Source organism: Panicum hallii, chromosome 4 (assembly GCF_002211085.1).
Source record: "Panicum hallii strain FIL2 chromosome 4, PHallii_v3.1, whole genome shotgun sequence".
Lineage (NCBI taxonomy): Eukaryota > Viridiplantae > Streptophyta > Magnoliopsida > Poales > Poaceae > Panicum > Panicum hallii.
The window spans coordinates 45,714,100-45,736,007 of NC_038045.1; the positions used below are offsets into that span (position 1 = coordinate 45,714,100).

The 21,908-nt window shown below is 44.2% G+C and overlaps 2 protein-coding genes across 2 annotated transcripts; one reads left to right on the plus strand and one right to left on the minus strand.

Annotated features, from left to right (window-relative positions):
• Positions 1 to 3,070: 3,070 nt before the first annotated feature.
• On the minus strand, positions 3,071 to 4,873 carry LOC112889481. Its single transcript, XM_025956150.1, has 2 exons — positions 4,481 to 4,873; positions 3,071 to 3,568 (listed from the first exon to the last, which is right to left on the minus strand). Exons 1-2 carry the CDS (start codon positions 4,786 to 4,788, stop codon positions 3,418 to 3,420), a joined length of 459 nt encoding a protein of 152 aa, XP_025811935.1. The 5' UTR covers positions 4,789 to 4,873; the 3' UTR covers positions 3,071 to 3,417.
• Positions 4,874 to 8,480: 3,607 nt separating this feature from the next.
• On the plus strand, positions 8,481 to 12,021 carry LOC112890548. Its single transcript, XM_025957422.1, has 4 exons — positions 8,481 to 9,947; positions 10,437 to 10,533; positions 11,746 to 11,837; positions 11,944 to 12,021. The coding sequence occupies exons 1-4, from the start codon at positions 8,481 to 8,483 to the stop codon at positions 12,019 to 12,021; spliced, it is 1,734 nt and encodes a 577-aa protein (XP_025813207.1).
• The last annotated feature ends 9,887 nt before the right edge of the window (positions 12,022 to 21,908 follow it).

Here is a 21,908-nt window from a genome sequence, read left to right on the forward strand (position 1 = left end):
CGTCTACCATTTGATCGAGCGTTTTTAGGTCTCCCCCAAACTCTTCCTAAACCAAGATTAGGCGGGTGCATTCCGCCACCCGGCTGGAGATTTCCTCCGACAATTACAATTTATCACATAAAAATGATAGGTCTATCTTGGAAAATACTTTTAACTCACTATATATTTTTTTCATAAAGTTTTATAACCATACACTAAGGGAGTTAGGGGGAAAATATCCATAGGAACTTGGAAGCCATCCCCCGATAATATTCCAAATAAACGACAAGTAGAGAGAGAGAGAGAGAGAGAGAGAGAGAGATGTGCTAGGAATCATGTCGACATGCCGTCCTAGATAGCCGAGGAAAAACAAGTATAAGCCGTCAACAATGGCACACAAGTCGTGCACTAGCTTGTCGTGACGCCATTTGTCGAGCACAAACTATACCCATAATCAATTTTAAAAAGCTGTAGGGATCATCGATGGCTTCCCCCATCCACGGCAAGGGGGTCCTGGGCTGGGGGACAGGTTCCTCATGACGAAAGCCACGGAGCACCAGATCGACACCCCCCACCACCACGAGCTGCCGATGATGATGATGCAAAGTAAAAGCTGGAGAACGCTTAAGCTAACTAATCCCATGATTCCCATCGAAGCGAGCGCCGCTAGCTAGCTAACCATCCAGATCTAATCCGGCTCCGAACCGCGAGGTTAGCGCGTGTTGGATTCCGGGTGACTAAATCCATCACATCAGATGCTAGGATACCAGTTAGGAGTATTAAGTATAGATTAATTACAAAACTAGCTACATAAATGAAGTCTAATTCACGAGATGAATTTGTTAAGTCTAATTAATTTATCATTAGCATATGTTTACTATAGCACAACGTTAAATTATAGGCTGATTAGGTTTAATGGATTCGTCTCGCGAATTAGTCTTCGTCTGTGCAATTAGTTTTGTAATTAGTTTATATTCAATATTTTTAATTAGTATCAAATATCCGATGTGGTAGGGATTAAAATTTACTTAAGTTGATCCAAACACCGCCTTAGTGACGACGCCACGTCATGTACCTGCCGGCTCTCTATTGATGCACGTACGATCCGGAACTGTGTCCATGTGGTGCGGTGTGACCGGCCGGTCGATCGAGAAGATGGCGCGAGATGAGCACACGTTTCGAGCCCGGATTGGCGGCCGGCTCCCGCGAGGGAATTTGTCCCGGCAACAGGGGTGCATCCGCGAGGCAGCAAAGGGCCCCAACTTGCAGGGTTGCATCAGCCTGCTGTGCCCCTCCATTGGACGAGCTAGCCGGAGCATGGTGAGAGAAAAATGCATGCGTGTAAAAGGGGAATAATAGTTCACAAATCTTGCGTGTTATTCGTGCTAAAAAGGCAAGTCTAGTGGTGGGTTTCAAAGGAGCAGGTAATTAGGCGATGAGTGTTCCTTTAATGCTCCCTTCAGAAACCAGATTCGGATTGGAGATCCTAAAGCACTGGGGTTAACTAACACTCGCCCAGTGCAGGGCACCTTGATTGGCACTCAGCCAGCAATGCCGATGTTCTTTCGGAAGAGCCTTCACTTTTAGCATTAGAATCAGTCACTACTTCGCACCGAAAATTTCCCGGGTGACTTTTCGAATGGCTCGTTCGCATTTTCTTATCAAGTAGCTAGCTTGGGCATTTCCGAGAGGGCAAAAGGATCGGCAACCAAGAACTCTCTGTGTGTGTGTGTGTGTGTGTGTGTGTGTGTGTGTGTGTGTGTGTGTGTGATCGATTCGTGTACAACGAGCAGAGCACAGCTAACAGGATGGTGGTACAGCCGGTACGCCGGGGCGCTGCGGCGCTTACGAGCCCGTCAACTCTTTTCCCTTTTATGGTAGCCTCCTCCTCCTGGGGCCGGTCACTCTCCGACACGGCGCGAGCGCGTGCCCATCAGCTCAACAGGCAGCTCGCCTGCCCCGTGGTGACAGGCCCATGTGATCCAGCTGCTCCTCGGGCACGCGCCGCGCTCCCTGCACCGGCGCTGGGCATCGTCGCACCCCGCGCCCGACCAAAAGCGACCCGGCCGCTCAGACGAATCGCGTCGCGTCGCGCGCGCGCGCGGCCGTGGGTGTGCCCGCCCGCCCCGCTCGGCGCCGCCGAGGCGTGCGCGCCGGCCGGCCGGGATTCGTTCGCCGCCGCGTCTCCCACTGGTTTCCTCCGCGGAAAAGAAAGAAAAAAAGCACACGCGGCGGGGATGCGCGGGGATAGTGGCCACCGCCCACCGGCGCGGCGGATTCGCGGGGGGTGGTGGATGCACCGAGGTGTCGGCCCCTCGGGCGCTCCTCCTCGCCACCCCACAACCACAGCCACGGCTCCTGATTCCGTTCCCTTTCGCTTTCGGTTTCCCTTTCCGTTTCCCCCCTCTCGACTTGGTTTCTCCGTAGTTTCTTCGGATTCTAATCCTCCCTGAATCTGACGGACGGACGGACTTGGCGTGAACTGTGAAAGGTTTTGCACGATGTCCCTGTCAAAAACTGAAAACCCAAGGATGTGCAGTGCAGGACCTTGCATTGTGAGACTGTAGATTCTAACCCTGGCTCCGTCGCAAGCTGTGTGCGTGCGTGAAGTAAGCCAGACCGGATCATGCTTCTTCACCTGCCGTCTCTATGGAGGTCTCTTCCGGAAACACGGCCAGGAGATGCTCTGAAGTCGCTAGGCCGCGATGAGATCTCAGGTATGGTGGCCGTCCTCACAGGATTCAGATCTTGAACAACTGAAGAACCTGTTGCCTTGACAGTATTTTAAGTCGAGTGTCTGTCGGAGCTAACCAAAACTGCAGCCATCTCATCGCGAGCCGCGGGGCTCTTGTCAACTGCAAGCTACATTTGGTAACCCGGAGCTGGCAAGGCAAGCCCCTTAACAATCCAGGGGTTAACATTAATCCAGCTGTGAGATTCTCTCGTAGGTTGCTTCATGCCCAGATCTTGATCCAACAAGGAGTTGCTACCTAATTTGGCAGCGCACACATGGACTAGCCTGGGTCAATATCAAGAACAAGCGCGGCCAACATGTCAGTGTCAGCATCCTCTAAACAAAACTCGCATCAAATATCTTGAAAAGTTTAAAAAGAAGCAAGCAGATTCGCCAACAATTTGGAGAACTTGTGTTCTTCCTTCAGGAAAATTTGACAAAACAGGAGCAGATTCCAGGTCCTAATCTGCACCAGGATTCAACAGTCCCCCATATGCTCAAGACACATCCCCACAGGCACAGATGCACTGCAAACCTATTGCAGACATGCATGCCTAGTTCCAATCTCTACACCCTTCCCTTCCCACCAATATACACACAGTAACTCCACAAATATAGGATATACATATGCTGATGGAGACTAATGCATTTGGGCCCTGTACAAGGGTTCCAAAATTTTTCTTCATCTCCTCCCTGTGACCATGCTATGCAGCCGCTATGGTGCTGCTTTTGCCGGACGGGTCTGAGCCGCCACCGCTTCCGCCACCGGCCGGAGTGGAGCACTTCTTCTCCCTGAGCTCGTCGAGGTTCATCTGGTGCTGCCTACACTCCTGGCTGCAGAAGGCCACCTCACCCCTGAGCAAAAACAAAAAAGTTTAAGGCCAAATGATGGTTGATTATATAAAACATTAGAATCTAATCAGTTTCTGCTGGATGAGAGATATTTTGCTAACTAAGCAGATCAGCTAACACTCTTTTTTTTTTTGCGTCACAAAACAGGGGGGCAGATCTTGAGTGTTGGACTAGTATTATGTTGGAGACCCATTCACATCCCATGAATCCGTGATGTTGAGGTTGGTTACTAAGCAATGCCACTTGCTCAGGAACTCAACCACTCAGAAAAGGAAACAAAGACTTGTTTTGTTTCTTGTCATGAAAAAACGAATTCTCTTTCACCCACAAAGTGGAAAGTAGTGCGCAAGAGATGTTAATACAAAAGTGCATCTGTGATTTCCAGCAACCGAAAGGGCAGCTGGCTCTTAGTTTCTCCTCAACTTGTTCATTTCATTTTTCATTCTGTCGACTTCGCCCCCTGAGCGTGAGTGAATCATCATGCATCACCCAAGCATCTGCAACAGCGAAGACAGAGGGAATCTAACGCGATAAACACGCAGAATATTCTCCAACGTCAGGGCGCAACCAGATGAAATTTTTATCTCAATAATATTCTTACTCTCTGTTTCAGAGAAAAGAGAAGAGAACTACTATATGCTGTCTCTAAAATCAAAAGGGAAGCCAGATCATCCAAAAATATCTGGTGATCAAAAAGCACCAAGATCAATCAGTTCCCATATGCCAAGATCACGAGAAACTAGTTGCACTGCAACAATCTTGGAGAGGAAACAACAACGAGAAGCAGACTAGCTGAATCTTCAGGACGCAGAGCAGCTGAGAGACTCGAATATTTTCAAACAGAGGCCTACGGGAATCTGAATCTCAATCCCAGAGATAGATGAAGAGGGAAAAAAAACGCGAAGGCTTACGCACATGTAGATGAAGGTGTCGCGTCCGGGACCGAGGCCGCGCTTGCAGAGCCCGCAGGCCTTGAGGAACGCCGCCTCCGGCACGGTGAAGCAGTCCGCCGACGCCGAGTGCCGCCTCATCCCGGCGCCCAACGCGGCCGCCTCGCCCCTCGCCGGCCGCGCGGGAGCGCGCCCGGCCTCCATCTCCTGCGGCTGCGCGAGGTCGGACAGGCTCGTGGTCCGCCGCATCGCGGACGGCGACGTCGTGGAGACGCCGCCGCCGCTGCTCCGGGACGCGGAGCTGCTGTTCCGGGGACGCTTCCTCGTGGGCATGGTCACCTCGGACGGATCTCCCGGTGGTGGCGGCGGCGGCCTGCCCTCGACGTCTTCTTGGGGAGCGAGAGGGAGAGGGGGAGTGGCGGGGCTACGGAGGAGGGTCAGGGCTCGGGAGGTGGTTAAAAGAGGAGGGAGAGGGGAGGGGGAGGGGAATCGGGGGATCCCCGCCGTCCATCGGAATCTAATCAACGGATACCATCCCTCACCGGCGAAGCGATTCCGACCGATTTATTAATTTATTACGGGCTCCTTTAATTAATACGTTTCCTTTTTTAGGGGGGATATGAGTTATGACGTCAATATTTTGGGTTGGGTGGCGTCGCACTCGTGTAGGCCCTACGTGGACACCTCTTGTATCGCTCCAATGCGGGGCGGAGTCGCCGGTGGAGTGGAGGGAGATGCGGGAATGTGGGGCCCGCTGTCAGTGACGGAGGGTACGATCGTGAGAATATGGCTTTTAACACAGAAAAATGGCATAGTGGGGGGTTTGTAGAAAACCAACCTGGTAAAAAGGTTGCAAGTTCCTCGCATGGCAGCTCTCCGCCCACTTTTGTTGCCAAAGCAATGAGATTTTTACACATTCTTTCAACAGGGTTTCATCTTGAAGCAACCTGGTACAGACTCCGCAGCCTGCAGCATCCACCAAACCAAAGCTGAACCTGAAGAACAGGATACAGCGAGGCAGTCGTACGACGAGCTCGGGCCGTCGCAGGCGCGTGATCTGGCGAGGAACACGCCAAAGCCGTCGCTGCCAAAAGCAAGCTGAGGTTCGCTCCGATCTGCAATCATTCAGGCTCACATCCCCCTCCGAGCATCACCCATCTGATTATCTATCTGAAGCATGGCCGGTGTTGACAACAGAGCTGCCTGAAAGGAACAGAGTACTCTCGGCTCTCAAAAAGGAGAGCGCTCTTTCTTCATGAGGTCAGTTTCTGGTTGCGGTGTTCTGATGCTCTACGAAATCCATGAAGTTACAGTTGCGGAAATCTTCGCCAACACTAGTAAGCTGATGGTTCGGACAGCTATGGCTTGCACTCGAAAGCATCAACTAGTCCTGACCTAGTAAGGTTTTGCTGTCGTTGGTGCTAACAAAAACAAGGTCCAACCTATAACGGGGGTTTTCATTAAGAAAAAACGTTTGGAAAACATGGTTTTTTTATTATGGTTTTGTAGTCCAAGATTTTTTTCCATTTAAAAAAACAAGCAAGGGTGGCCCACCCAAATAGCACGGGAAGCTAGTTTTTCTTTTTATTCTTCCATCTCCGATTCCTAAATTTTATGCATATATGCGGATGGCTGCTGTATCTTTTCCCCCAACATGTGACATGTATGTGCTCTACAGATTTACAATTGCAGTTGGCAAGGTACAACCTTCTTCTTTATGTTCGCAATCCTCTATGGTTGACATCTCTCTCTCTCACTCTAAATCTGACTCATGTTAACTTTTTTCTCTACTTTATTTTACTCATAGTTTTTCCATGAAACTAATGCTATTAAATTGTGCTTCTCCATGGCCATGCTAATGATTTTTTTAAGTTGCTAACACACTTTCTAAATTGCACATTAACGACTTGTTTGGTTGGGCCTTATCTTCTTCTAAAATTGCTTTAGTTTTGGCTTCAATGGTGAAACCATATTTTTCCTAAAGTCGAAACTGTTTTTCAAAAATATTTACCAAAGTAGCTTCTCAATGGTAATATGATAATTCTAAAAACAATTTACAACTTAAGGAGTGAGGAAAAGCCAGTGAAACCATTTTTTTTCTCCTCCTCTCTATTGTAAGCCACTTTGGGATTTCATTTAGATTTCTTGGATGAAGCTATTTTATGATGATGTATTTGGTAGAACTTTACCAAAATCTATTGGAGAAGCCCAGCAATAAACCCTAATAATCGTCAGGTTACTTTGTTATCGTCAAAGATACTGGTGTTTGAGATATTGATAATATGTTATAGTCAAGTCACTACTTAACTTTCAATACATGATGATTGATTTGTAACAATGAATGTTTATTTATTTATTTATTTGTAACTTCATTGAAAGTAGAAGCATGCATCTTTCTAACGTTTTTCAAATTAATATCATAGGAAAATTGAACGTTAAAAGTGAGATGCCCGTGGGGCTAGGACCTTGTGATGAGTGATTGAACAACACAGTGTGCGTGTGACGTTTCTCTTGGTTGGTGTCGTTGCAGGTGATAGGTGGAGACTGAACATGCGGCGACGTGTGAAGAATGAAGATATGATGCCACGCCGATGGACTGAGAGCGGTGAAGGGTGGATCAAGACTTGCGTTCGAGGGATTTGAGATCGTGCGGTGTATGTCTACTGTACCTGACGACACAGCGAGAGAACGTTGGTGGGCGGTTTCTTGGTTAAGCCACAAAACCAAGATCCCGGACGTTCGTTGCGGCGGACGTGGCCGAAGACGGGGACAATTGTCGATCGCGAGAAGATTCCGGATCATCGTGCGGCGAGATCACGGGACGCCATGGTGCTAGATGGAAGGATCGCGGACATCGAGATTGTTTGCCGTGGAGGATGATATTGCGTGATACGCGCCGATTACGTTAATTTAATTTACGTAATGGCAAATTTGTAATTTACGTAGTGCCACCCTATGGGTTATAAATATGTGGCACCTAGGATTGAGGGGTATGCGTTTTTAGGGTTTCTGGGTGTTTGCTACAGTAGCCGCCGTGAACAGTTCCGCCGTGAACAGTTCCGCGCAACAGTAGCCGCCTCCCTGAAGCTCTTCTTGCGTGCACTCCTCTCTCCAGTCTAGCCTAGGGTTTAATTCCTAGTGAGGGATTTTTGTTGATCTCTCTAATCAAGAGAGGGAGGACAATCGGGCGGAGGCTAGATGCAATTTTGTAAGAACAATTACTTGGTTTAATCATTAAGTATTGTTCCTCGTTTCATTGCATCGTGCTTATTTGTTTTTCGTCAGGTTTATCGTCGGTTTCAATCTAGGTTTTCTTGATCCGTATTTTATACTTGATTGTCTTGCATAATATTTTGGGAATAGCTTTCTAGTGATCTTGTGAACCTATGTTTCGAGTTTCCTCGCATTTGGATCTAATTTGTTAAAGTTCTTGAAATTTGGGAGTTTGATTTGTTTGCTTCCGTGCGAAATTATTTTGAGTTGCTCCCATTCACCCCCCTCTGGTCGCATTTTCCGGTCCTACAATTGGTATCAGAGCCGGTTAAGGTTTTCTCATACCTAATCTGTTGTGAAATCCACTTGTGGCTATCATGACTTCGTCTTCACATCCACCTGCTTTTGATGGAACCGATTACCCATACTGGAAGGCTCGCATGAGTGCCTTTCTCAAGGGGAAAGGGATTGCGATTTGGAATATTATAATTGATACGACTTATGTGATTCCAGCTGATCCCTCAAATGCAGCTCACGCTACAAAATATGAAAACAATAACAAAGCTGTAGATTTTCTCTTTGCTGCTTTGAGCAAATCTGAATTTGATCGTGTTTCTGACAAACAAGTTGCTCATGAAATTTGGTCTACTCTACAAAATTTTCATGAGGGCACCAATGCAGTGAAGATCCGGTTATTTGAAACTTACAGGCGCGAATATGATAATTTTATGCAATCGCCTGGTGAGTCTATCGAAAATCTTTTCGCTCGATTTTTGAGTCTTGTCAACAAAATGAAAGCCAACATAACGGTTATGCCGTATGATGATCATGCAAGGGCTCTCAAATTGTTGCATGCACTCGACTTGGATGTTTGGGGCACAAAAGTGGAAGCGATTGTTGAGTCTACTAATTATGAGACTCTTACAACTGATGAGCTTTTTAGTAAGCTTAAATCCAAAGAGATCGACATCCAATTTCGGAAAAAGCTTAACAATCCCACAGCTGGTTCTTCTTCAAATATTCCAATGGCTTTGGTTTCTGGGAGTACTAACACTAATGCTAATCTTTCATCTACTCCTAGTTTTGCTTTGTCCTCCTTGTGTCATATTGCAGATGATGAGTTGGAGGCACTTGATGATGATCAGCTTGTTTTGCTCACCAACAAGTTCAAGCGGGTATATGAAAACAGGCGAAATAGAAGGCGTTCAGAAGGATGCTTCAACTGTGGTGAGCGTGGACACTTCATTGCTGATTGTCCAAGCAAGGTGAAGGCACCGGAGCATGGCAACAGCTACAGGCGCCAGGAACAACCAAGGGACAGGAAGAACAAGAGTGATAGACGTGGGAGAAAGAAGGGACAACACAAGTTTACTGACAAGCAAATCAAGAAGGCTGCACATGTTCTCTTTTCTTCGCTGGGTAGCTTTGATTCAGATGCCTCCTACAACTCTAGTGATTCAGAGTCCGAAGATGAGAAGCCCAAAAAGACCAATGATGGAGGACTCTGTTTTCTTGCTGACATCAAGGGAGGCATGTGCACTATGGCTTTAAATGAGGGTGATGCATATGACTGCAGCAACGACTCTTCTGATAATGAGGTACAAAATTCTGCTGAAGAAGAAATTGAAGAGTTGACTAAACTTGTTGATAAACAAAATAAAATTCTAGCAAGACTTAAGGCTGATCATGATAGAATATCTGCTGAATTAAAAACACTAAAAGATGCTACACCTGCTGCTGTAGAATGTGAGGAATGTTCTATTCATATGGTTTCTATTTCTGAATTGCAATCTAAGCATGCTATTTTAGTTGATAAATTTGATTGTGCTAAGATTGAATTGGAAGAACTTCGCTCTCGTTCTGTTTTACTTGGTGCTTGTGCTACTTGTCCAATTTTGCAAACTGAGTTGAATGTTGCTAAATGCCATATTGTTCAATTGGAAAAACACACTTGTCCTGTTTTACCTGAGTGTTTGACTTGTCCTACTTTTGTTGCTGAAATTTCCATCTTAAAGAAGGACAATGCTGCTTTAGAAGAAGAAAACATTCATTTAAGAACAATCCTTGGTTGGTGTTCTGTGCGTGAGCCCCAGATTGGTATGACTATTGCACAAATTAAAAGGGGTGAGCATTTTGGTGTTGGTTATGATTTGAAGCGTACTTTTGGTAAAAAGAATGCAGATGGTGAGAACAATGGGCCTACTCCCAGTGAGAAGAGTCCACCGGTCTCACCTGAAGGTTTTGTGGTAGAACCTCCCAAGTCTGTTCCTAAAAAGCAGGTTTGGAGGGTTAAACCCAAACACTTCAAAAGCCTGAATAACACATGGCCACCAACTTGTGAACATTTGGATAACCTTAAGCCTGATTTTTCTGGTTCCACTTCTAAGGCTAAGGTTGTCGTTGCTCCTACTCAAAATATTTACCATTGCGATTTTTGTGATCGTGATGGTCATTTGGCGGAGTTTTGCTTCCGTAGGAAGCGTGCTGAACGACGTGATCGGTACCCTGCACATGGTGCCTATGATCATAGTGACTCTAGACGTGCGCCAGTTGTTCGCTTTTCTAGTTTTCGCTCACGTAATAATGCCCCTGCGCCATATAGGAATGACATGCCACGTTTTCCCCCTCGTGGGCATCGTCGTTCTTTCGAGAGATTTGATTTTGCTAATGCTTCTTTTGAGCAAATGGCCCAGCACTGGTTCTCATTGCATTATCCTAACCCCAGTGTTGAGTCATTAGCTCACTCTCGTGTTCGTTATTGATTGCAGGATGGAGGCGAGGAGAACATATGGATAATGGACTCTGGTTGTTCACGTCACATGACCGGAGATGATAGATGGTTCTCCAGCCTCACCCCCGCGAGCGGTAAAGAATACATTACATTCGGGGACAATAGTAAAGGAAAAGTGATGGCACATGGCTGTATCAAGGTAACCAATAAATTCATGCTAAAGGACGTCGCGAAGGTACGGAACTTACATTATAACTTGCTTTCTGTCTCACAACTTCTTGATGATGGTTTTGAAGTGCGTTTTAAGAAAGGCAATTCGCGAGTTCTAGATTCTATCGGTAACCTTGTTTGTCAAATCTCCCCCTTTGGACGAATTTTCATGGTTGATTTCTCTAAATCTTTTGGACAAGCTCGTTGTTTGGTTGCTCATGGTTCTCTCCCCATTTGGAAGTGGCACCGTCGTTTGGGTCACTTGAGCTTTGATTTACTATGCCGTTTGAGTTCGATGGGTTTGATAGATGGTTTACCGAAACTCAAGTTCGAGAAAGATTTGGTTTGTGCTCCTTGCAAACATGGCAAAATGATTGCGGCTTCTCATGCACCTGTGACTCAGGTGATGACAGAACGACCGGGTGAGTTGTTACATATGGACACTGTAGGTCCAGCCCGTCTCCGTTCTGCTGGTGGGAAGTGGTATGTGCTTGTCATTGTGGATGATTTTTCTCGTTATTCATGGGTGTTCTTTTTGGAATCCAAGGATGAGGCTTTTCAATTTATTCATGATCTTGTTCTAAAGCTGAAAAATGAGTTATCCAATAATGTCGTTAGAGCAATTCGCAGTGATAATGGCACAGAATTCAAGAATGCTCGAATGAAAGCTTTTTGTTCAGAACAGGGTCTTGATCATCAGTTTTCCTCACCGTATGTCCCCCCTCAGAATGGTGTTGTTGAAAGGAAAAATCGAACGCTTGTTGAGATGGCTAGGACAATGCTTGATGAACATAAAACCCCTAGACGTTTTTGGGCTGAGGCGATCAATACCGCTTGCTATGTTGCTAATCGTATTTTTCTGAGAGCTTTTCTGGGGAAAACTTCTTATGAGTTGAGATATGGTCGTTGTCCAAAAGTTTCTCATTTTCGCGTATTTGGTTGTAAATGCTTTATTCTGAAAAAAGGAAATTTGGACAAATTTGAATCACGTTCTTCTGATGGGTTGTTCTTGGGGTATGCTTTGCAAGGGCGAGCTTACCGGGTTCTTAATCTTGATACTAATCGCATCGAGGAGACATGTGAGGTCACCTTCGATGAGACGATGCCTTGTTTCTCTTCTGCTTTTGAGTGTGCAGGTGATGATGAGATTGGACAAAACATTTTTGAAGATGAGGTTGATGGACTTGACGATGATGATGATGCAACAGAGGATCCAGCTGTGCTCGAGGCAACTCCCATTCAGACGCCTAGCAGCACGATAGACGATGGGCCTTCAGAGCTTTTCACATCCACAGCAGATCCTGCAGCTATACCTACTGTTGATCATGAACCAGCTACCATTGAGGGGGAGGCAACTTCTGTTCGAACAGCACCTCGACATATTCAGCGTCGCCATCCACCTCAACAAATGATAGGTAACTTGAATGAGCGCACGACAAGGTATAAATCTAGAAATCAATGTGTCCTTGCGCATTCTGCATTTGTTGCCTCTTTTGAACCCCGTGATGTTGGACATGCGCTATCTGATTCTAATTGGGTCAATGCCATGCATGAGGAGTTAGAAAATTTTGAACGGAATCAGGTTTGGGTTTTGGTTGATCCACCTTTTTCTTGCAAACCAATTGGTACTAAATGGGTTTTTAAGAACAAACAAGGGGAAGATGGTCTTGTTGTCAGAAACAAAGCCAGATTGGTGGCTCAGGGTTTCTGTCAAAAGGAGGGTATTGATTATGGTGAAACTTTTGCTCCTGTTGCTCGTTTAGAAGCTATTCGCATTTTGCTTGCTTTTGCTGCTTCACGTGGTTTTAAGCTCTATCAAATGGACGTGAAGAGTGCCTTTTTGAATGGGTATATAGAAGAGGAAGTTTATGTTAAACAACCCCCTGGTTTTGAACATCCTAAATTTCCTAATCATGTTTTCAAGTTACAAAAGGCTTTATATGGGTTGAAGCAAGCACCTCGTGCTTGGTATGCTAGACTGAAAACTTTTCTACTTGAAAATGGGTTCAAAATGGGTTCTGTTGATAAAACTTTATTTCTCCTCAGACAAGGCAATGATTCTCTAATAGTTCAGATATACGTGGATGATATCATTTTTGGTGGTTCGTCTCATTTTCTTGTTGCAAAGTTTGCAGAATCAATGAGTAAGGAGTTTGAGATGTCTATGATGGGTGAGTTGACCTTTTTCCTAGGATTGCAAATTAAACAAACACAGGAAGGGACATTTGTGCATCAGGGAAAATATACAATAGATGTCCTGAAGAAGTTCGGCATGGCTGATGCTAAGCCAATTTCAACGCCCATTCCGACTAGCGCAGCTTTGGATGCTGATGAAGATGGAGAATCCGTGGATCAGAAGGAATATAGAAGCATGATTGGGTCGCTTTTGTACTTGACTGCGACGAGACCAGATATACACTTTGCTGTGTGTCTGTGCGCTCGTTTTCAGGCGTCTCCCAGGACCTCTCATCGACAGGCAGTGAAGCGCATAATGAGGTACCTTCGTTTCACTCCTGAATTTGGCCTTTGGTACTCTGCTTCTTCGACGCTTAGTTTGTGTGGATATTCGGATGCTGATTTTGCTGGGTGTCGTTTGGATAGAAAATCTACATCGGGTACTTGCCAGTTTTTGGGTTCTTCTCTTGTTTCTTGGTCCTCTAGAAAACAATCCAATGTTGCTCAATCTACTACAGAGGCCGAGTATGTTGCTGCTGCTAGTTGTTGTTCTCAGCTTTTATGGATGATAGCTACCCTTCGCGATTTTGGTTTGTCGTTTTCTCATGTTCCTCTCTTGTGTGATAGCACTAGTGCCATCAGTGTTGCTAAGAATCCTGTGCTGCATTCTAAAACGAAACATATTGATGTTCGTTATCATTTTCTAAGAGATCATGTTGAAAAGGGTGATATTGAGCTTAAGCATGTTGATACTAGTCTGCAGTTGGCTGATATTTTAACTAAACCACTCGATCAAGCCACGTTTGCACGTTTGCGTGGTGAGTTTGGGGTGTGTTATCCTTTCTAGTATCAATGTTTTTGTCGCTTCGGTTACATATGCCTTATACTTGTTTCAGCGAATTTGTGATAAACGCCTTTGGAGAGGTTGTGATGCTTTGGGTGACCATATTTTGTTTTAAAAACAGCACACAGATACTTCATGATTTTATCAGGCTTGTTTACATGTTCTTGTTCTAGTATCTGGTTGAATACTCGACATATATCTTGCTCACGGTTCGGTTTTGGCTCCTTTCAATGGGTCAAAGACCGGTTTGTCACTGTGAATGTAGCTTCTTTTGGGCCTATGAAAGAACAAATGTTCTTTGTGTCGCAAAGACACACATGAACCGGGCACTCTATAGTCCAGGGGCTGTCAAAAGATCCCAGATCAGCAGGGACAACAAAAGAAAAATGGGTTCAGTATTCAGCATATAACATTGGGAACAATATATATATATATATATATATATATATATTATGATGCTGAGATTTGGGTTTGTATATACAGACTTGTGCTTTAGGCATGGCAGCCTAAGTTGGTTACTCACAGCTTGCCCCAGTCGCAGGTGTTGTGTGTGCCACGGGTTTGTCTTTCATGGCATAGACCTGATTCAAGCATTTGCAGTGAACTTTGATTGGAAGCTTTGTTACCCGTCGTGTGAGCTTGCTATATGTCTTGTCTTCAGCTTGATACTGGCTTTGAATTTGTTTGCATGGTCTGACTAATTGGTTTTCAAAAGGTTCAAATTTAAATTTCTATGGTCATTGCATAGTGCTGCTGCTTTTCTGAACGGCTGGTTTTGCTGGTTCGCTGGTATAAGTATTTGATATATGTCTCTGAAGCTTCTATCTGTGCCGTCCCCTCATGTATCTTTTACTTGACGGAGTGCTTTGTCAACAAGGGGGAGAATGAGTGACACAAATTCATTTTGCAGGGGGAGTTAATTATTTTTCTTGCTGAGATTATGCTTTTGAAATGTTGCTGAGTCTCAGGGGGAGGTTGAGTTTGAGCATTTTGATAGGGGGAGTTTGTCAGCTTTGGAGCTTTTCAGTTACTCTTGCATTTGTCTTGATTGTGTCGAGCCTAGCTTTTGTTGCTAGCCCATGTCCGTGGGGATCAAGTTTGTTAGATTATTTTCTTTTCTTTCTTCTTTTACTCTATTTTTGTTTGAATAAATTTGTGTGGTGTGGTGTTGTCAATGCACTCATCAAGGGGGAGATTGAGATGCCCGTGGGGCTAGGACCTTGTGATGAGTGATTGAACAACACAGTGTGCGTGTGACGTTTCTCTTGGTTGGTGTCGTTGCAGGTGATAGGTGGAGACTGAACATGCGGCGACGTGTGAAGAATGAAGATATGATGCCACGCCGATGGACTGAGAGCGGTGAAGGGTGGATCAAGACTTGCGTTCGAGGGATTTGAGATCGTGCGGTGTATGTCTACTGTACCTGACGACACAGCGAGAGAACGTTGGTGGGCGGTTTCTTGGTTAAGCCACAAAACCAAGATCCCGGACGTTCGTTGCGGCGGACGTGGCCGAAGACGGGGACAATTGTCGATCGCGAGAAGATTCCGGATCATCGTGCGGCGAGATCACGGGACGCCATGGTGCTAGATGGAAGGATCGCGGACATCGAGATTGTTTGCCGTGGAGGATGATATTGCGTGATACGCGCCGATTACGTTAATTTAATTTACGTAATGGCAAATTTGTAATTTACGTAGTGCCACCCTATGGGTTATAAATATGTGGCACCTAGGATTGAGGGGTATGCGTTTTAGGGTTTCTGGGTGTTTGCTACAGTAGCCGCCGTGAACAGTTCCGCCGTGAACAGTTCCGCGCAACAGTAGCCGCCTCCCTGAAGCTCTTCTTGCGTGCACTCCTCTCTCCAGTCTAGCCTAGGGTTTAATTCCTAGTGAGGGATTTTTGTTGATCTCTCTAATCAAGAGAGGGAGGACGATCGGGCGGAGGCTAGATGCAATTTTGTAAGAACAATTACTTGGTTTAATCATTAAGTATTGTTCCTCGTTTCATTGCATCGTGCTTATTTGTTTTTCGTCAGGTTTATCGTCGGTTTCAATCTAGGTTTTCTTGATCCGTATTTTATACTTGATTGTCTTGCATAATATTTTGGGAATAGCTTTCTAGTGATCTTGTGAACCTATGTTTCGAGTTTCCTCGCATTTGGATCTAATTTGTTAAAGTTCTTGAAATTTGGGAGTTTGATCTGTTTGCTTCCGTGCGAAATTATTTTGAGTTGCTCCCATTCACCCCCCTCTGGTCGCATTTTCCGGTCCTACAAAAAGGTGGCAATTATCATTACGTAGTTGTTATACTCTAAACTGCCAGAAAACTGCTAAGCAAGCCCCACCCATATGTAATTGAGACAATGGTTAACTTAAAGGAAGTTGCGTCAGTAGTGACAATAATATAAAAAAATTTGGTATCTGTGCTCTTTATTTAAGCAATTTTCTTCCAAATATTATTGAAACTAAATAACAATTTTTATTTTCCCCCATAAATTAGTTATTTATTTACTTGTTATTTATCCGAGATGATTTTTGTCATATTACAACGATATATATTCACGTATCGGTTCCTGTGCATCACATTTCAAATATGATTGCATACTAACGTGTCAGAATGCACTTAACATACACAACGAACATGTATGTCTTTCCGATCCGATTCCCTTGCACGCATCTCATATCTCTCGATCACCTTTTGTTTCGTTCCACAAACTAACCGGCCGGGCACCTCCTATGCCTCCGACATCTTTGGCTTCGGTTGGGACAGGCAGACATTGGCGCCACATCCTATGTTCTATTGCTTGGCACTATCACTAGGTCTTCTAGAGGTAGCTAGCGCTGATGATGTTCCTTCGATCTAATAACAAAAGTGAGATGCAATCTTAATATCATGCTTGTCATCTTTAAAATATATCTCCTCATCTTTGGCATCTAGAATTTTTTGTTTTTCTAATTCTGAATTTATTTATTTACTAATCGTATTGGGTTTGGACTCTTTGAAAATATCCTAATTTTTCCTTTTTTTAATTCTAAAATTAGCTATTTAGTAACAGTATCTTATAACTCTTGAGTTAGTTTGGACAGTTAGATCTTCATAAAATCCAACGATACAAATTTTTCTCCCTTTTAGATTAACGTGAGAATTTCTAGACCCTCTCGGCGGCCTCTGCAAGCTTGATGCACGCAGTGATGTTGCGGTCGACCCGGTCCACTCCAACGATCAGATCGTCAGCATTGATCTATGGACCTGGGATCACTCCGAGGTGACTCGCGTGGTTTCCAATTAGATCGGAAAATTGAATTCCGCCGAGACCGCCAGCGAGGTCGTCGGCATCGCGACATGATGGTGTAATAGGCACCTCCAGCTCCTTGGTATCAGCCATGCGCTGTTGTAGTCACGTGAACCATTAGCGATGCAGACTCAGGAGCCGAAAATGAAAGTTATGCCCTCATCGAGCACGGTTCTGGTGAAGTTGAAAGATGCCATCGAGTTCTCCGCTGGATGCTCGATGAACACCCTTGCCTGGCACGCGCAGCTATCAGTGTTTTACCTCCAAGCCTACCAAGGGATACCCCCGAGGTGGTGAATTGTAGGTGGATGTCACCGAGATTAGGAACTCAAAGGTGCAAGGAACACAAAGTTTAGACAGGTTCGAACCGCCGAGAGCGTAATACCCTATATCCTGTGTGGTGGTTTGTATTGCCTTAAGTTATGTCTGTTTGAAGGGGGCCCTGCCCGCCCTTATATAGTCTGGGGGGATAGGGTTATATGGAAATCTTAGCTAGATACGAGCTAAAGAGTCCTACCCGAGTACTACTCGGATATTTTCCTTCCTTTCCGACTAGTTCTACTACGATATGAATAGTTACAACTGATGTAAGGCGTGGGCCATATCCCATCCCTTATTCTATAATATGTACGCTATGTGCACAGTTCGATAACCCCGGGTCTTGACAAACGTGATGATTTATTGTAACACTCCCTTATTAGTATAACTAGAACGATGGCCCGTGCTGATAGCGCGGCTAGGAGATATATTTTTATCGTAATAATTTTTTATTCTAAATAAATATAAAAACCATAAATTGATATCTATTTTATATATTTAATTTTTATAACAGACTAAGTCAAACATATTGTATAGGACTGCCACTGCAATTGTAAGCTACACGATCCAAATCTGACTTACTACGATGGCCATTGATTTTGTAATGAATTTAATCAAATGTTCTCTAATTGATTTAATCCAATATTCTCTATTGAACTTCATTAAATGTGTGCTCGAAATCATTACAGTGCAGTTGCTATGACCCTATCGGGCATGGCACCCGACAGCTCAAACCCCAAAACAGATGGAATGTGATTCTTTTGGAGTCCTTTTCACTTCCCCTTCAGTTATCACTGCAATTATTTTTCATTTATCTTTTACTAAAAGAAGAAGATCGTATTTCTTTGTTTATTCGCCTTCTGCATGATCTAGTTTATGGATTGACTATCATTACCGTCCTAGCTCATTGTTTTGCTTTATTTTTTGCTATGTTTATTCTAGTAATGCAGATGCCTAGAACGTGGTTCAAGGAGTCTACATCAACCTGATGTAACAATATTGAATTTAACAAATTTTTGCTATAGAGAAAAAATGATATTGCTTTATTCACCAACCATGTATGATCAGTGGCGAATGCAGAATTGAGTTAGGGGGCTCTCTTATTCTTCTTCCTCCTCTTGCCTTCCCTTCCCTCCTTCTTCCTCCTCAAATTTGTAGGAGGGGCTTAGGAGGGGCTCCATAGAATTTCTGAAGGCTAGGAGGGGCTCGAGCCCCGCCAGACCCACCGCTGGATCCGTCCTTGTGTATGACCCTCTCTTTCTCGTTCCATCTCTTCCTATTCCTCAACTCCATGAGCCAGCACTACCATTCCACAATCTAATGTCCACCGCAGTTTATGTTGTCCTCAACCATCTCAAATCAGTATCCAATAATGTTCCTATGGGTGCTTTTCCCATGTGACTTTAGTACTACAAAATGAGAACAAAGAAAATTTATCTCAACGAAACTTCGTTTTGCAATCATACTCTGAAAGTGTACAGCATGACATGCATATGCTTGGCTTTCAAATTTGATCAAGTCGATTAAGGTTTGCTACTACCATTTAGCTACTGAAAGTATTTCATAAAAAAAAAGCTACTGAAAGCATATACAACGCGCATGTGAAGATTCTTATTATAGTCTAGATGTTGAATGCCATGCACTTACAATTAAGCCAGTAACAGTATCAAATTACATAGCAACCCGTACATGACCTTGTCTGTATTGTGCCAGAGATAGGAACTGAACTGATCTGAACTCAGTGACAATCACCTCCGTTGCATGCTTTCGTGTCCGGAACGGCCTTGAGCCCAGCAAATGCTAGAGCGCCGCGTGCACCGCGTATGATAATCAGTACTGTAGTGTCGACGTGGACACCCAATCCGAGCTAGCAAGATTCATGAAGCGCACCAACGCATACCTCATAACGAGTAATACTGCTCAGTCTTTGCCCTTGAGCACATCTTGGTCTCGCGTGCAGGGAGCCTTTCGATGACACAACTATGTATGGCTGAGACTTTGATCGGATCACCATGATTGCTTCTCTCGACCTCCCTGCCATGGTTCTGTGTGCTAAGTCAGATTCCTCAGTTGCTGGATTGAGCTTAGCATCCATGTTCAAATGGTCGCCGCTATTGAAGATTTGAGCTTCACCCTGCATATCCTTTCTTCTGTCGAATTGAGCTCGCCCCCATCCAAAATAAATCTAGTTTGCATATATTTACCGCGTACTTCTAGAGACAGCACGATAAATGGAAGGTCACTATACATGGGTCTATTATTTCTATGACAAATCGGTCAAGATCTTCTCGTATATTTATTGTTTTGATTCAAAATTTAACTATATGTTAGATATATTTGATATTTATCCGTATCAAACTGGTTTCAATTTTTTTATATTTTTTTACTAATTATATTCGGCATGGACTCTTGATTTAGTTATTATTTGGTTTCCAAGTGTAGAGAAATATCTTTTAATTTCCTAGCTTTTTATTTCGAATTTAAATATATTATATATCGTATTCGATATGGACTCTCCAGGTTAATTTACGGTATAAATCCTTCTCTTTTTAAATTAACATGGGAATTTTTAAACCCTGATAGCTTCTTTTAACATTTTTTTATTAATAATATAATAGATAGATAGATAGATAGACCGATACGTGGTTTTTTGGGAACATGATGTGCCTCAATCAGGCGATGCTGTCACAGCAACTACAGTGGAGTAATGTCTGCCTCGTCAGTGACCACGACGCCATGCGAGCCTTGGCTGCTGCCGCGATGATGCGACTAAGAGACGCTGGACGCGACGCCATTCGCGCGTCGTGAGGGCGCGCGCACAAAGAGGCGATCGCATAGGCGGGACGAGGACCAGAGCCCAGAGGCCGGAGCCATGACGCTGAGCTCGGAAAGCTGGCCCGGCCACCACCGGAAGGAAAGATGGGTGAGCTCATGCCAGCGGCTGCTTTTGGTGGCCACTGGATCCTGATGGTGTCACCATGAACTCCACTACTCCGGGGGCCGGCCCGGCCGGGAGATCATGCGTGCACGAGAAGAACGCGCCGAGGCCGATCTGCTCGGTGAGCTTGCTGGTGATCTGCTGCGCCCTCGGTGGAGAAGATGGCCTCCGCAATCCTCGCGTTGCCTAGCTGTGCTCCATGATAAGTGCGCAACAGCCAACAGTGACAGAGCAGGACCAAAGTGGAATACGGGAGTCCGTGCTGTGTGTTTGTAATGTCCCATTTGGTTTCAGAGAGCTAAATTTACTCCCGTCATATTAAAAAAAATTTATCATTCAAAAGTATTAAATAAAATTTGTTTATAAAATTTTTTCACTGATGAGTGCTAATTCGTGAGACGAATCTAATAAGTCTAATTAATCCATAATTTGCAACAGTGATACTACAATAACCATTCGCTAATAGTGAATTAATATACCTCATTAGATTCGTCTCGTGAATTAGTTCAGAGTTCAGCAATTAGTTTTATAATTAGACTTTATTTAATACTTCTAATGATAAGATTCTCTTTGGTGTGATAGGGCTAAAATTAGCCCTCCGGAACCAAACACATCCTAATAATGCTGTAACAATATCTAATCGGTCGCTGCATCGAAATTTGCAAATATGTACCTAGCATTGAATCCACCTAGACTGTGAAATCCACCTAGAAATTCAAATAACCTCGACTATAATCCAGTTTCTACAGTTCATCAACCTTAGATTGTGAAATCCCTATAAGATGACTCACAAAATCGCAAAGCTTCTATGTTTATGAGACAAGACAACCACATCCACAATTAGAGTGACTCCAAATAGCTCTATGTGAAATTTAGATTTTAGATTTTAATAGTGACAATCTGTATAGGTTACCGCAAACTGAGCGTGGTATAACTGATAAGGTTTCTTGTAGTGGAATCTGCCCATCCGGATTCGAGTTCTAGATTCGGTATGGGTGTTCGCAATTTTCTGAATTTATTTCAAATATAGGAGTAGAATTGTGTGCATATACTCATAGAGGTTAGTGTGCGTGCGTGTTTGTAAGCATGTGCGCCTATCATGTTTCGGAAAAAAATCTATATACGTTACCTTGTAAAACTTAGGGTGGATCTCGCCAAATAGACATTAGAGATGCGCTTGTTCCGTCTCGTAGCTATCCTCACCTCGCACGGTTGTTTTTGGTTGTGTATTTCTCCCCTCTCCCTCCCTGCTTCAGTTAAGGTGGTTGGTCTTAGGAGTGGGCTCTGAGTTTGAGAAAGACATCTCTTCAAGATAGCAACCCTTGATAGCGTAAGAGAAAACTAGCTCACCTTAAAACATTTTGTTTCAACTCATTGGTGCATGCAACCCCTTATAATATAAGACTTGGCTAGCATAATTTGAATCTTGGCTGGCGTAATTTAAATAAAATGTTGCCCACTCTTATTCTACACACGAGACATGTGACAATGTCAAGTATAAGTAAATTACATGTCTTTTTTCAATAATCTATGCTGGTGAGAAGAATGTTTTTCAATTAAAATATTCCGCTCAACTTGATAGGCTGTCTATATTACCATATCATTAAAATAACATCTTTAAAAACTATACTCTACAACCCATGATGTCTTGATGTAGATTTTAGTTAAACTCACTCTCTTTTCTCCGCCTATCATATTTGTTCTCTATTTATTATAAAGACACTATCTC

Excerpts from the sequence above, each read along its gene's own strand:
- LOC112889481 (XM_025956150.1), bottom strand. The coding sequence starts at position 4,788 with ATGCCCACGAGGAAGCGTCCCCGGAACAGCAGCTCCGCGTCCCGGAGC. Across the intron at positions 3,569-4,480 it reads CGCGACACCTTCATCTACAT|GGGTGAGGTGGCCTTCTGCA; the intron begins GTGCGTAAGCCT and ends GTTTTTGCTCAG.
- LOC112890548 (XM_025957422.1), top strand. The coding sequence starts at position 8,481 with ATGCCGTATGATGATCATGCAAGGGCTCTCAAATTGTTGCATGCACTC. Across the intron at positions 9,948-10,436 it reads AGTCTGTTCCTAAAAAGCAG|GATGGAGGCGAGGAGAACAT; the intron begins GTTTGGAGGGTT and ends TATTGATTGCAG. Across the intron at positions 11,838-11,943 it reads AGGATCCAGCTGTGCTCGAG|CTACCATTGAGGGGGAGGCA; the intron begins GCAACTCCCATT and ends ATCATGAACCAG.